At 37.7% G+C, this 12,734-nt stretch overlaps 4 protein-coding genes across 4 annotated transcripts; 2 read left to right on the top strand and 2 right to left on the bottom strand.

The window, feature by feature from the left end:
- Positions 1–2,260: 2,260 nt before the first annotated feature.
- Positions 2,261–3,052, bottom strand: LOC129745014 (uncharacterized). The gene is made up of 2 exons (XM_055737837.1): positions 2,979–3,052; positions 2,261–2,880 (listed from the first exon to the last, which is right to left on the bottom strand). Exons 1-2 carry the CDS (start codon positions 2,982–2,984, stop codon positions 2,335–2,337), a joined length of 552 nt encoding a protein of 183 aa, XP_055593812.1. The 5' UTR covers positions 2,985–3,052; the 3' UTR covers positions 2,261–2,334.
- Positions 3,053–3,848: 796 nt separating this feature from the next.
- LOC129741207 (adult cuticle protein 1-like) lies at positions 3,849–4,437 on the top strand. Its single transcript, XM_055732916.1, has 2 exons — positions 3,849–3,933; positions 3,991–4,437. Exons 1-2 carry the CDS (start codon positions 3,928–3,930, stop codon positions 4,435–4,437), a joined length of 453 nt encoding a protein of 150 aa, XP_055588891.1. The 5' UTR covers positions 3,849–3,927.
- Positions 4,438–9,466: 5,029 nt separating this feature from the next.
- Positions 9,467–10,102, bottom strand: LOC129745015 (histidine-rich glycoprotein-like). The gene is made up of 2 exons (XM_055737838.1): positions 10,058–10,102; positions 9,467–9,989 (listed from the first exon to the last, which is right to left on the bottom strand). The coding sequence occupies exons 1-2, from the start codon at positions 10,061–10,063 to the stop codon at positions 9,510–9,512; spliced, it is 486 nt and encodes a 161-aa protein (XP_055593813.1). The 5' UTR covers positions 10,064–10,102; the 3' UTR covers positions 9,467–9,509.
- A 790-nt stretch (positions 10,103–10,892) lies between these two features.
- On the top strand, positions 10,893–11,491 carry LOC129745026 (adult cuticle protein 1-like). The gene is made up of 2 exons (XM_055737849.1): positions 10,893–10,936; positions 11,005–11,491. The coding sequence occupies exons 1-2, from the start codon at positions 10,931–10,933 to the stop codon at positions 11,446–11,448; spliced, it is 450 nt and encodes a 149-aa protein (XP_055593824.1). The 5' UTR covers positions 10,893–10,930; the 3' UTR covers positions 11,449–11,491.
- Positions 11,492–12,734: the final 1,243 nt, after the last annotated feature.

The following is a 12,734-nucleotide window of genomic DNA, read 5'->3' on the forward strand; positions in this document are numbered from 1 at the left end:
AGGGAGGGGTCTCAAAACATAATAAGAACCTTCCCCGGCCTCCAATACCCCCACTGAACGCTAAAAAAAACGCTCAAAACGTCAAGTTGTTCTGATTAAATCATCTGAGCAGGTAACAAATTTTGTTTCATCATTGTAATTATCATTATTAAATCTGGCACGAATTTTTATCTTAAAGATTACAACTCTTTTCAAACAAGGTTGCTGATCTTCACTCAGAATGAGTTTTAACTCCCATCCTAGTCACCAACGATTTTACCCCACAACATAGAAAGTTTATTTTCTTTACAAACGACGCTTTTCAGCATCGAACGACGCATACGTAGTTTGTTTTTTTTTCCCCTCTTTAGAGCAAGTTCACTGGTGTTGGAAAAAAGTGGTAGAAATTTTGACATTTTGAAAATTTTATCATGCAAAAATGTTGTATTTTTTTACAACACTGTTTCTATTTCAGCCGTATGTGATAGAAATATTGCTATTTTTGCATCACAGCATGCGAAAATACAACACATTATGTAAAAAAAACTTGAAGGCCACAGATCTTGAAAATGTTTTTGCTTGGCAAAATTTTCAAAATGTGCAAAATGTCACAAAATTTCAACCACTTTTTCCCAACACCAGTGAACTTGCTCTTAGTGATTAGTTATGTTCTGAGTTACTATTGGTAACCATCAAACAATCATTATTCGCTACCAATGAATACATTGCGCGTGGACGGCGTCGAATTATTCGACATTTACTCGACTCGCTGACGATCAAGCTTCGCAGCGAACGCTTCATGAAGCAAAGCGATTTAATTCGAGGAACGCAAGAGGTGCCCAAAAACCAAATCTATGCCTATATTGGCTTATTTTCCTTTCAAGTTATGTTAATTATTTATCAAAAATGGGTCTTAGTTTTTATCCCGGGAATTGATCCCTAGTAGCATTTTTCCTTGAAGGTCTGGGCATGAATGAACAACATCGTCATCAACTCGCGCCGAATCAACTCGCTAACAAATTGATTCTGTTGCGAAGTGAATGATTGCTGGAGTAAACAAGGACTGAAAACCGGGAGGAGAAAATCAGCAAGAAACGCTAGGCAACACAAACAGAACGAAAAATCATCGTACATAGTCCACTAAGACGGCGCTTTTCTGTTGTATGTTTAGATTCGTTCGCGAGTAATGCAAAACAGCGTCGTTACTGTGGTTGCATCGGTAACGATTGGAAATTTTGAGGCAAACGAAGCGATTATCAGTAACCCTGTTTTCAAACAGTGCTCAGTTTTTTCGGTAAAGTACAAAAATGGTGCAGCGAATGTCTATTTGCCTGACCTAGGAGCTGGGCAACACTTCTAGCCGCACGGAAACAAATTCACTAAACATTTCAGCGAATGTTTTATTCAATGAATTCGTTTATTCAAATTTTTGTTTAATATATCACACGCATTAATCGCATATCCATTAATATAATTGTGTTTGTGGCTCAACAATTTCTGGCGCTTTTTCATATCAATCATTAACTTTTAAAATTCAAATCGATTTCTGTAATCAAAAGTTTTCATCTATATCGATTGAGATCAGCACTCTTCTCTAAGAGCAACAAGTTTGCAGCTTTTACCAAACAACTTAATTGTTTTAAAGAATTTTGAAATTACCAAAATATATTCTGAAAATTCTTTAAAAAAATAACAAAAACTATTAGACAAAGGCGTTACGTGAAATTTCCTGCTTCTTTAATGTTTCCTCGCATTTACTTTCAATTCAATAGTTCTTCTGATGAAGTTCCAAAATTGTTTAGGTATTATAGAAGTGACTCGTTGACTGGTTGCATTGCGAATCTTTTTCTGTATTAAATTGAAATAAAAAGTAATAAGCACTGAGGTGGTCTAGCGTATAGGCTGGCTCAAGTCTTGTAAGCCCGGCGTACTGGGTTCGATTCCCGATATTGTCTAGACAAAATTTTGGGTTCGAATCCCATAAGTTTGCCGACAGATTAAATGTGTTTCAATATAAAAATAAATATATAAACTAAATATTCCAGAGGGAACAAACCTGTGGGTAATCTGAAGAGTCTATATGGTATGTGGGATGTAAAACATTCTTTTTGTTTGACAATGAAGCTATTGAGGTGTTCTGAAAAAAGGCTGCTTTTTTCTCTCACGGTTGGTTTGGAATTGGAACTTATAGTAACTTTTTATTGTTTCGTCAAGATTGTCCGTTCTTCAAATTCTCCCATTGACTGCACTGAATTTCTGTAAACCTGTGTACCTTCCACAGCCATCTTTAATCAACTTCTTCGTTCCGTTTAATAAATTAAAACAACAGCACGCTCTCGAATTCCCTACCTCCACTCAATAGTGTCCTCCGTACCAATATTTGGCCGGAGCTGGAATATAGTTGTTCCACCCATGACCGTAGATACCGGTCCCGTAGAAGGAGGCATACTTCCAAGGATCTACTCCTCCCAGATTGGCCTGGACCACCGTTTTCTGGTACGGATTCGCCGGATGAACTGCTACAGCTTGCGTTGTTGCGACTGCTGCTGCTGCTGGAGCGTGCACATGAGTGGCGATCGCTGCAGCAGGAACTCCCCAAGTTGCAGCTGCAGCTGCCGAGTGTCCATGGTGGGTCCAGGGATCCCACGAGTAGGCACTCTTGGCGGCCACATGCGGGAACGCGTACCCATCATTGTTGGCCTGAACTACCGTTGGTCGGTGGCCATCGTGGTACGAGTAGGTTCCAGAATACGGCACAGGTGGAGCCACCGGTGGAGCTATCCAAGGATGGTACAGACCTAACGCTGAAAGGGCCGCATACGGATTGTAACCTGGGTAGAATGCCGGATAGTAACTGGCCCGGGCAACTCCGACCGTCAAAATGGCAATGGCAACCAAAATCTGCCCCACAGGAGAGAAACAAGTGAAAGGATTAGAAATCACTCAACGTTCCACGTTTAAATTATAAAGGGAGGGCGCAAAATTAACTCGACAAATACCTTCATTTCTGTTGTCACTTTCCAAATGGCAATCACTCTTTGATTGCAGCGGTTCGATAAACATGCGTTTTTATACCGAGCATATTAATTAGCACAATCGAGGTGCATTCTTGTTCTGGGGACCGCCAACGTTCCGCATTTTCTTGCTAGAGAAATTGTCCGCGATCTACCTTGTTCTACCTGTTTGGAAACAAACCGTGATTAAGTAAGCATTCTAGGGCGTTCTGAAGTTCTGAACCACCCGGAGTTGAGCAGCTTGATCAGCTTCGAGTGTATGATTCAAAAGGGGAATCGAGTAGCGACAATGGCGATCTAATGTGGTCCATTATCTTCTATTAGGAGCTTGATTGTGGAAGCTGATTAGCATAGGCAGGCTCACAACAATTTGTTGTAGGTAGGCCATAACAACTTTCGTTCCTTATTGGACCGATTAGCCAAGGTGGCAGTTGTGTTGAATTGTAATAACACTCAAGAGCAACAAGTTTTACTTACAACTTACCAGTTACAATATCCAATAGAAATCTTCAACTCGTGAGTGAGTGAAAATATACAAAATTTAAAGTAACGATGATGATCGATCAATCATAACATCATACCGATTCACTGACAATCGATTTGGAGCAACTGTTAATCCGTTAGAGTTTCGGCATAAGTCACCTTTCCGATTAGTGTGAACCCCAGCAAGGCTGCTCGAAGACAGGTCACCACCGATGAGCGCGTGACTTAATCATGTTTCCGATTTCGATTTTTTTCTGTCTTCAATTAATTATCAATTTTGGTTTCTCTCGGAGGTTTGTCGGACAGCCGAAGTTCTTCGTCTCACTGTCAAATTTGTCATTTTTATAAACGGAGCAATTTCGGTGATATAAAAGGTTGTCAGGTGTTGTATGGAATCATATCATTCGTTCAGTTTAAGCTTAAAACAACTCAAAGCATTCAATCAGCAATCATGAAGGTAAAGTTTACATTTACAGATATTTGTAACTTAATGAAAATCTTCGATTATTTCCAGTGCATCGCAGCTGTAGTCATGATGGCCTGTGCCGTCGCTGTCAACGCCCATTACGCCCACCAAGTTCCTGTAGCTCCGGCCATAACCTACGCCAACGATTATCACCATGGAAGGGCAGGCCATCATCAAGCACCAGTTGTTACCTACGCCAACAATCATTGGGATCAGTGGGCTCATCATGATGTTCACCATCATCAGGTTCCAGCTGCTGTTGCCATCGCTGCTCCAGTTGCCTACAACAACAACGCTTGGGCTCATCAGCACAACTCCTGGGATCATCACAACCATCATGCGCATGCTCATGGTGCCGTAGCCGTTGCTCCAGTTCACCATAAGGAGGCCACTTATGTTGCCGCAAATCCAGGAGCTGTCCATAAGGCCCCACTTCCAGGGCACATCGTCAACCAAAAGTCCCTGAACTTGGCTCCGGCTCCAGGAACTTTGTAAATCATGTAATTATTGGTATTTATAGATGTTATGTAAATTTTCAGAAAATTGTAAAGAATAGACAAATGAAACAATAATGGATATTGGCTTCTATTGAGTTTTCACCATCCCAAATCCTGTCAAATGGGGATGGTAGTTTTTTTTAAACTTTCAGAACCGGTTTTACAAACATGAAAAAAACGACAAAAATGACAAAAATGACAAAAATGACAAAAATGACAAAAATGACAAAAATGACAAAAATGACAAAAATGACAAAAATGACAAAAATGACAAAAATGACAAAAATGACAAAAATGACAAAAATGACAAAAATGACAAAAATGACAAAAATGACAAAAATGACAAAAATGACAAAAATGACAAAAATGACAAAAATGACAAAAATGACAAAAATGACAAAAATGACAAAAATGACAAAAATGACAAAAATGACAAAAATGACAAAAATGACAAAAATGACAAAAATGACAAAAATGACAAAAATGACAAAAATGACAAAAATGACAAAAATGACAAAAATGACAAAAATGACAAAAATGACAAAAATGACAAAAATGACAAAAATGACAAAAATGACAAAAATGACAAAAATGACAAAAATGACAAAAATGACAAAAATGACAAAAATGACAAAAATGACAAAAATGACAAAAATGACAAAAATGACAAAAATGACAAAAATGACAAAAATGACAAAAATGACAAAAATGACAAAAATGACAAAAATGACAAAAATGACAAAAATGACAAAAATGACAAAAATGACAAAAATGACAAAAATGACAAAAATGCCAAAAATGACAAAAATGACAAAAATGACAAAAATGACAAAAATGACAAAAATGACAAAAATGACAAAAATGACAAAAATGACAAAAATGACAAAAATGACAAAAATGACAAAAATGACAAAATTGACAAAATTGACAAAAATGACAAAAATGACAAAAATGACAAAAATGACAAAAATGACAAAAATGACAGAAATGACAAAAATGACAAAAATGACAAAAATGAAACCGTCAACGAAAAAAGGTTCTTCTTAAATAAGAAATTTTGATTTGTCAAATCTAGAATACCTTCCTTATTTAGTAAAAAAAATTATAACTATTTCAAAATTTAAAATCTTAATCCATTGAAAAGTATTTAAAAATGCCAGACGTTGCTTGCTACAGCTTTTCATGATTTCATGAAATGTTATTCCAAAGGTTATGTAAATTAATAAATTCCTTGGCCATGCATAGCAATTTTTTGGTGATTTTCATTCACATCTCATGGTTACACAGCTTTCAAATAAACAGTCAAAAACGCTTAAATTTCAAAAAAATATTTTAAAAACAAAAATTTTGTAAAACATCGAATATCTTTTCTGGGGTATAAGTTAGGTTTGTGTTTTGTTCTCATGAATTATACTGAAAGAATCAAGGAATACTTTTCAGCCAAAGTTATATTTTCTTTAAACTTTCTGTACATTTCTGGCGATTTTTGAATGAAAAATTTTGTTTTTCCATACAATTTTTCATACAAAATTAAAACTTATTGCGCTATTTAATTCGAGCTGTTTAATTCAATAGAAAAAATGTTTAAACAAAATTATCGAGTTTGGCACCAGATGTAACTTGCACCCCTCTGTATTTCCACACCGTTTTCATTGAACGAAAACCCACAACGCTTCGAAAAATATGTAAAAAATCACGCAAGGATTGTGTATTCTTGAAAGTAACATTTATGCACTTGTTTCTCTCTAGCTTTGAAAGCTAGATGAATTTCAAAACTTAAAAATGAAGAAGACATCGTTTTTATTCATATCAAAAGCAAATATGTAAAGTGTTCAGAAAAACGAATAAAGGTTGGAGTTATCAAACAAATAAATAGATATATTTTTTTATTAACCCCTAATTGCATGAATGAGTTTTTCATTTGACTTATTCAGGTAGTTTTATAGTCCGTTTGACTGTTTTTAATTTATCATTGTTGAAAACAGTTTGATTTATTTGATTAAAAATGAGTTGAAACAACATTATGAAGAGTACATATTGAACAAATTATGGGCTTGTATACACGAAACGTTCGATAGGCTATATTTTAATCAAAGTGCATATATTATTAATGTTTTAGAAATTTCCCGGGATCCCGGGAATTCCCGGGAAACAGGCCACCAGATTTCCCGATTCCCGGGAACGGAATAATGGCCGGGAAATGGACACTCTATATGCAAGTTTTCTCAGTATGATCTCATGGTCTAAAGTATCGAACGCTTTTTTTCAGATCCAAAAAGAGGAATCCCGCGATTTTTTCTCATCTAAACCACTGTACACATCAGCGAAAAGCTCATAAGTCGAAGTAGTTGTACTGGAGCCGGCTCGAAATGAAAAGATGGGAACAATAATAGATTGGACCAGTTTCAAACGAACAGTGAGAACGGATTGGAATTTACGGAAAGTTCTGAGAGTGAGGAAAATTTTTGATGAAATACTATTCACGTGGTTGGTCCAATTCAAGTTATGATCCATTGTAAGTCCTAAGTTCTTCACTTTTTTCATCAGGGGGATGGTTTGATTACAGAAGATAATGTCAATGTTAGGACTGATACTATCTCGTTTGGTGAAGGCAATCGCTTGGGTCTTACTGGGGTTGGGTGAGAGATAATTATTCTTGCTCCACAGCTCAATTCTCGCCAGGTCTTCGTTGATGGTTCGGACAAGTTGATCGACTTCAGATATAGGACAATTTATGTAAATTTGTAAGTCATCTGCGTAGAGTTGATAGCTACATTTTAGGATGGTAGGGAGACTATTTACATATAAGCTGAGGAGCAAGGCACTCAGGCATGAGCTTTGAGGTGTACCATCTGTGAGTGGTAGTTCAGCTGATGTCGCATTAGAACAGCGCACGACCTGACAACGGTTCGTGAGAAAAGACGATATGAGGTTACATGCGGGTGACGAGAAACAAAACTCGGATATCAACTTCCTTGCTAGCGTGCGATGATTGACGCAGTTGAATGCTAGCGAGAAGTCAACAAGAACCAAAATTGTGCAATGATCATTGTCGAGATTACTGAGTATGTCGTGTGCCACCTTGGCTAAGGCAGTTGTAGTTGAGTGACCTTTACGATAACCAGAGTGATGTTTAGCCAGGAGAGGAGGATCGTGTTGGTTAAGATGTTCTGTTATTTGTGCCAGTAGTACTTTTTCCAGTATCTTGGACATGGCTGGAAGGACGCTTATTGGTCTGCAATCTTTAGCAGCCGTAGGATTACTTATTTTCGGGATAGGAGTCACGATAGATTTCTTCCATGTACTTGGAAACGTAACGGAAGCTCCCAACAAACATTTTTTGCTGAACAACCGCTGAAACATTATTTAGTTCTAATTTTAAATCAGCTATCATGCTGAAAGAAGGCAACCAAAGTTCAGGGAGAAGCTGCTGTTCAGCCCTTAAACATCGAGATTTGGAGAAATTAATCAGCGAAGATGACATGAAACGTCAATTGACGGATCAACAAAAAAAAACAAAAAGAATGATGACCGATGTATGTCTGATGTTTGCCAGCTAATTTTCCCCTCTCGTGTTATTTTTTCTTCATTAAAACTTGTCTCGAACTATGAACCTACGACTTGTTGGTTTCACGCCGCAGAATGCAGAACCAACCATGCATTCTGCGAAGGATCAGAATTGTGTCGTTCTTAAGCGAGCGGAATATATCTCTCAACCTAGGTCAATTTCATATTAAGAAATTGAAAAGCTTCGAGGATGAAAAGTAAATTTTCCGGCTAGACCATTTATCAAGCAAAGTGACGATTAAAAAATCCTTATTCCGATCCATATCATGCATGCATTGATTGATCAATGACTGAAAAACAGAAAGTTTGATGTAGCTGAAAGGCACTTTCAAAGTTACCTTTGTACAGCTGACGGCTGTCAAATTTGAAAGGTGTCAAAAATGGTTGGACAAAGGCTGAACGAGTAATTCTTCAACCAAATTTCCCCCACTTTCTATCGGCTGGTATAAAACTTCCTTACATGCTGAAACAGCGCTGAAGTATTTCTTTCTTCAGCCAGAAAGCTGAAACAGCAATCAGCACCTTAACACAGCATACGATCAGAGAATTGGCGTTTTTAATCAGCGAAAATGTTTGTTGGGTAAGCTTTTTCGACGAAGTGTTCGCTAATCAGGGTATTGTTAACAACGACTTGGAGAAGTTTGCGGGTAAACACAGTTTTGCGTAGTCCGATCGAAGAAATTATTATGCAGTGGTCGCTAATTTCAGAGTAAACTGTTTCATTTGTAATCCTAGAATGAATCTTCTCTGAGCAGATTACATGATCCAGAATATTAGCGCTAGCGGGTCTAGTTACATGTGTATTGGTTACTTGAAAGTTGTAAAAATTTGAAAGTTCCAGATACTCCACTGTTGACGCTTTGTCCTTGCCTTTGATGATGCATTCAAGTCATTTTTGACTAACAGTTGCATGGAAGAATTCGAGATATTCGCTTTAGAGCAAGCCTTCGGATTGATCTTACTGAATTCCGCCTTACTTTCGTCTTGATCGATTTTACCACTTTAACAGTGCGTGCAGACCGTGGATTTCCACTACCCGGCTTCCGTAAACATGGTCCATCATGGAGAGAACGTTTCACGCCATAAACAGTCGTTAGATGGCATCCAAAAGCCGCCGCGATTTGCTTTCAAATTGGTCTCTATTTCCTTTGTGTACATCTGGCCGATATAGCGTAAACTGCATTTTTAACGTTTGACAGATGAAGGTTAGAGCTAATACACACTCAATGAGAAATTCTCATTGTCAAAAACAACCCAAAAACGACTGCTAAAAATTTTCGCATTTTTGTATGGATCATACGGTAGAATATTTCAACATTGGTTATTTGACTCCCAGATTGTTTTTGAGTTGAAGATTCCTGCCTAAACCGTTCAAAAATTTTTCTGGAGAAATTTCTTCAAATATAAAACAATTTAAATTCAAAATTAAATGATCATACATCTAGTTATTTAATGCCGTTTGCCACAATATGTAAATTTTGTCTACCACATTTATCACAGAATTTACAAAGTTCCTGGAGCCGGAGCCAAGTTCAGGGACTTCTGGTTGACGATGTGTCCCGGAAGTGGGGCCTTGTGGACAGCTCCTCGGTTGGCAGCAACGTAGCTGGCCGAGTGATGGACTGGAGCAACGGCCACGGCATGACCATGAGCATGATGGTTGTGATGATCCCAGGTGTTGTGCTGATGGGCCCAGGCGTAGTTGTTGTAGGCAACTGGGACAACATTGACGGCAGCTGGAACCTGATGATGGTGGACATCATGGTGAGCCCACTGATCCCAATGACCGTTGCTGTAAGCCACAACTGGCGCCTGATGATGGCCGGCCCATCCATGGTGATAATCGTTGGACTGGACAACGGTTGGTCCATGATGATGGGCGGCATAAGTCAACACTGGGGCCACCTGGTGGGCGTAAACCGATGGGACATAATGGGCGTTGGCAGCGACGGCACAGGCCATCATGACTACAGCTGCGATGCACTGAAAAAAAAAAATCAAAAAGGCTTACATTAGCTACAAGATGGCAATTTTGGAAAATTTTTCACTACCTTCATGATTGCTGATAGTTGGTTGTGAGTTGCGTTAAGCTTGAACGGAATGATTGATATGATAACATACAATCGTTGACTACCTTTTATATTCACAAAATTTGCTCTATAACGGACAGAAGATAAGTAGAAAAAAAACTTCGTCAAGACGACATACCCCCCGAAAAAAAGAAAACAATACCGAATACAATTCAAGACATAAAAGATCTGGTTCGTAAGCAAGTTCTTTCGGGTCTCGAATCGATTGCTTATATTTTTGAGAATTTGTCTCCCACTCGAATTAGAGGACGACTGCAGTTATGTTAATCGTTTAAGGATGATCAGCTCTTAATTAAACTAAAGCTAGGAATTGTATCAATAATTTCGTACCGAATCATTTCTTATTCGGTATGTTTTTCTCATAATTTTTTTTATTGATCCCTGGAAGAATTTTTGTACCATTTCTATTGAAGGATTTTGAATTCAATAGTAGATATGTTGAAAGATGAACCTTTCCATCCCCTGAACGCTTCACTGGAAAAGAACTGAAATCGACGTCATGATCGATGAACTAGAAAAATATAATTGACTTTTTGTCTATCAATGTCTTTGGTCATAGTGCTTCACAAAACGACCCATTTTTTTTATATCTTCAACCGATTATCCGGAACCTGTTTATCAATGCGTGTTCCATTTAAGCTTGTTTCAGAAACTAAGTGCTTACTGTTAAGTATATAATTGTTTTTTTGGGGATGTGATCCTATTTCTTCTTTATTCTTATTCGTTTTCTTAAACAGAACATTGCTTAATATAAAAGGTAGTTCAGAGTTGATTAGAATCATATCAATCATTCCGTTCAAGCTTAACGCAACTCACAACCAACCATCAGCAATCATGAAGGTAATAACAAAATTTTCCATAATTGTTATCTTGTAACTTACGTGAGAATTTTTTCGAATTATTTCCAGTGCATCGCAGCTGTAGTCATGATGGCCTGTGCCGTCGCTGCCAACGCCCATTATGTCCCATCGGTCTACGCCCACCAGGTGGCCCCAGTGCTGACTTATGCCGCCCACCATCATGGACCAACCGTTGTCCAGTCCAACGATTATCACCATGGATGGACTGGCCATCATCAGGCACCAGTTGTAGCTTACAGCAACGGTCATTGGGATCAGTGGGCTCACCATGATGTCCACCATCATCAGGTTCCAGCTGCTGTTGCCATTGCTGCTCCAGTTGCCTACAACACCTGGGATCATCACAACCATCATGCCGTGGCCGTTGCTCCAGTCCATCACTCGGCCAGCTACGTTGCCGCCAACCGAGGAGCTGTCCACAAGGCCCCACTTCCGGGACACATCGTAAACCAGAAGTCCCTGAACTTGGCCCCAGCTCCAGGAACTCTGTAAACTCTGTACCAAATGAATTTTAAACAAAATGTTAATATTTAGAAGAACGGCATTGAATAGATGAATGATTTTTAATGATATTTCTTTAGATATTCACTGATTTAAAAATTTATGATAGTCGAAGGGTAGTTTAAAGATCTTTGAAAGACTTTGTTACATTTTTTGATATCCATTTTCCTAGACGCTCATCGTTGAAACAGTAAAAATTTTGTTCTATATTCGACCCCTCAAAATTAAGTATCAAGGTTTTATTAGAAACATCTCAGCAGAAATGGGAATTTCTAATGGCCTATAATTCGAGTTCAGGTTTTTTAAAACCTGTTTTTGTAGTGCCACCTCTATCCCGGTACTACTTCTCCTAAATAATGAAATGTTGCGGGGTAATGTATGGTGTACGTTAATAAGTTTTCCTCGCAAAAATGCTCTTTCGCTGTTTTCAACATCTGTAAATTTTCTTCTCACTTTTCTATCCATCTTCATCAATTTCATTTCTGATTTTCTTTCTCCAAGAATATACATTTCACCGATATGCCGAAAAATAATTTTCAATTATTTTTGAAAACTTCTTTTCAAAAATGTAATTTTTTTTAAATTGAACTCAAAATTTTAAAATAGCAGCGCCTGGAATTATCACATTACTCGCGAATTTGTCTGTTAATTTTAGTGAATTATTGGATAAACATTTTTCTACGAAAAAAAAAGTAGGCTAGGGCTAAACATTCGGCACGTGTTTTTTTTTCAATTGTGGAGATTCTGTATAATTTTTAGAAAGAAAGTTGCCTGGGAAGTAGGCTTTGACTGGTTCGGAGCGCACGCATTTTTTTTCGTCGCGTTCGTGGAAAATTTTCAAAACTATTAATTTTCATGTGGAAGTTGAAAAAAAAACTTTCGAAACATCTAAATTTATTTACCAAAAGAGGTGTTCAGTGAATCTAATGTCTTACAAATTATCGCCGGAAAGGGTGGAATATCAGATTTCAATAGTTTTTATATGAAGCAGCACTTAGAGATCGAGGGCAATTTAAAATTCCTTGTGAAGTGCATTGTGATTGGAGGACATTTGGAACCCATTTCCAGCTGTACAAAGCTTTAAACAAATTGTTTAAAAGTTTAAAAGGAAAATAATATTATAAAGCCAAGAGTTTATTAAGTGTTTGTTTTTATAGAAAAAAAAATTGATGCTGGTAAGAGACACGCGTGGTTTTTGTTTTTGATTGCTGCGACTTTGAAGGAACAGTGAAAGGTGGAATAATACTGTCTCAGAAAACAGCACCAAATGAGGCATA

The sequence above is a fragment of the Uranotaenia lowii genome, chromosome 2 (genome assembly GCF_029784155.1).
Source record: "Uranotaenia lowii strain MFRU-FL chromosome 2, ASM2978415v1, whole genome shotgun sequence".
NCBI classification, from domain to species: Eukaryota; Metazoa; Arthropoda; class Insecta; order Diptera; family Culicidae; genus Uranotaenia; species Uranotaenia lowii.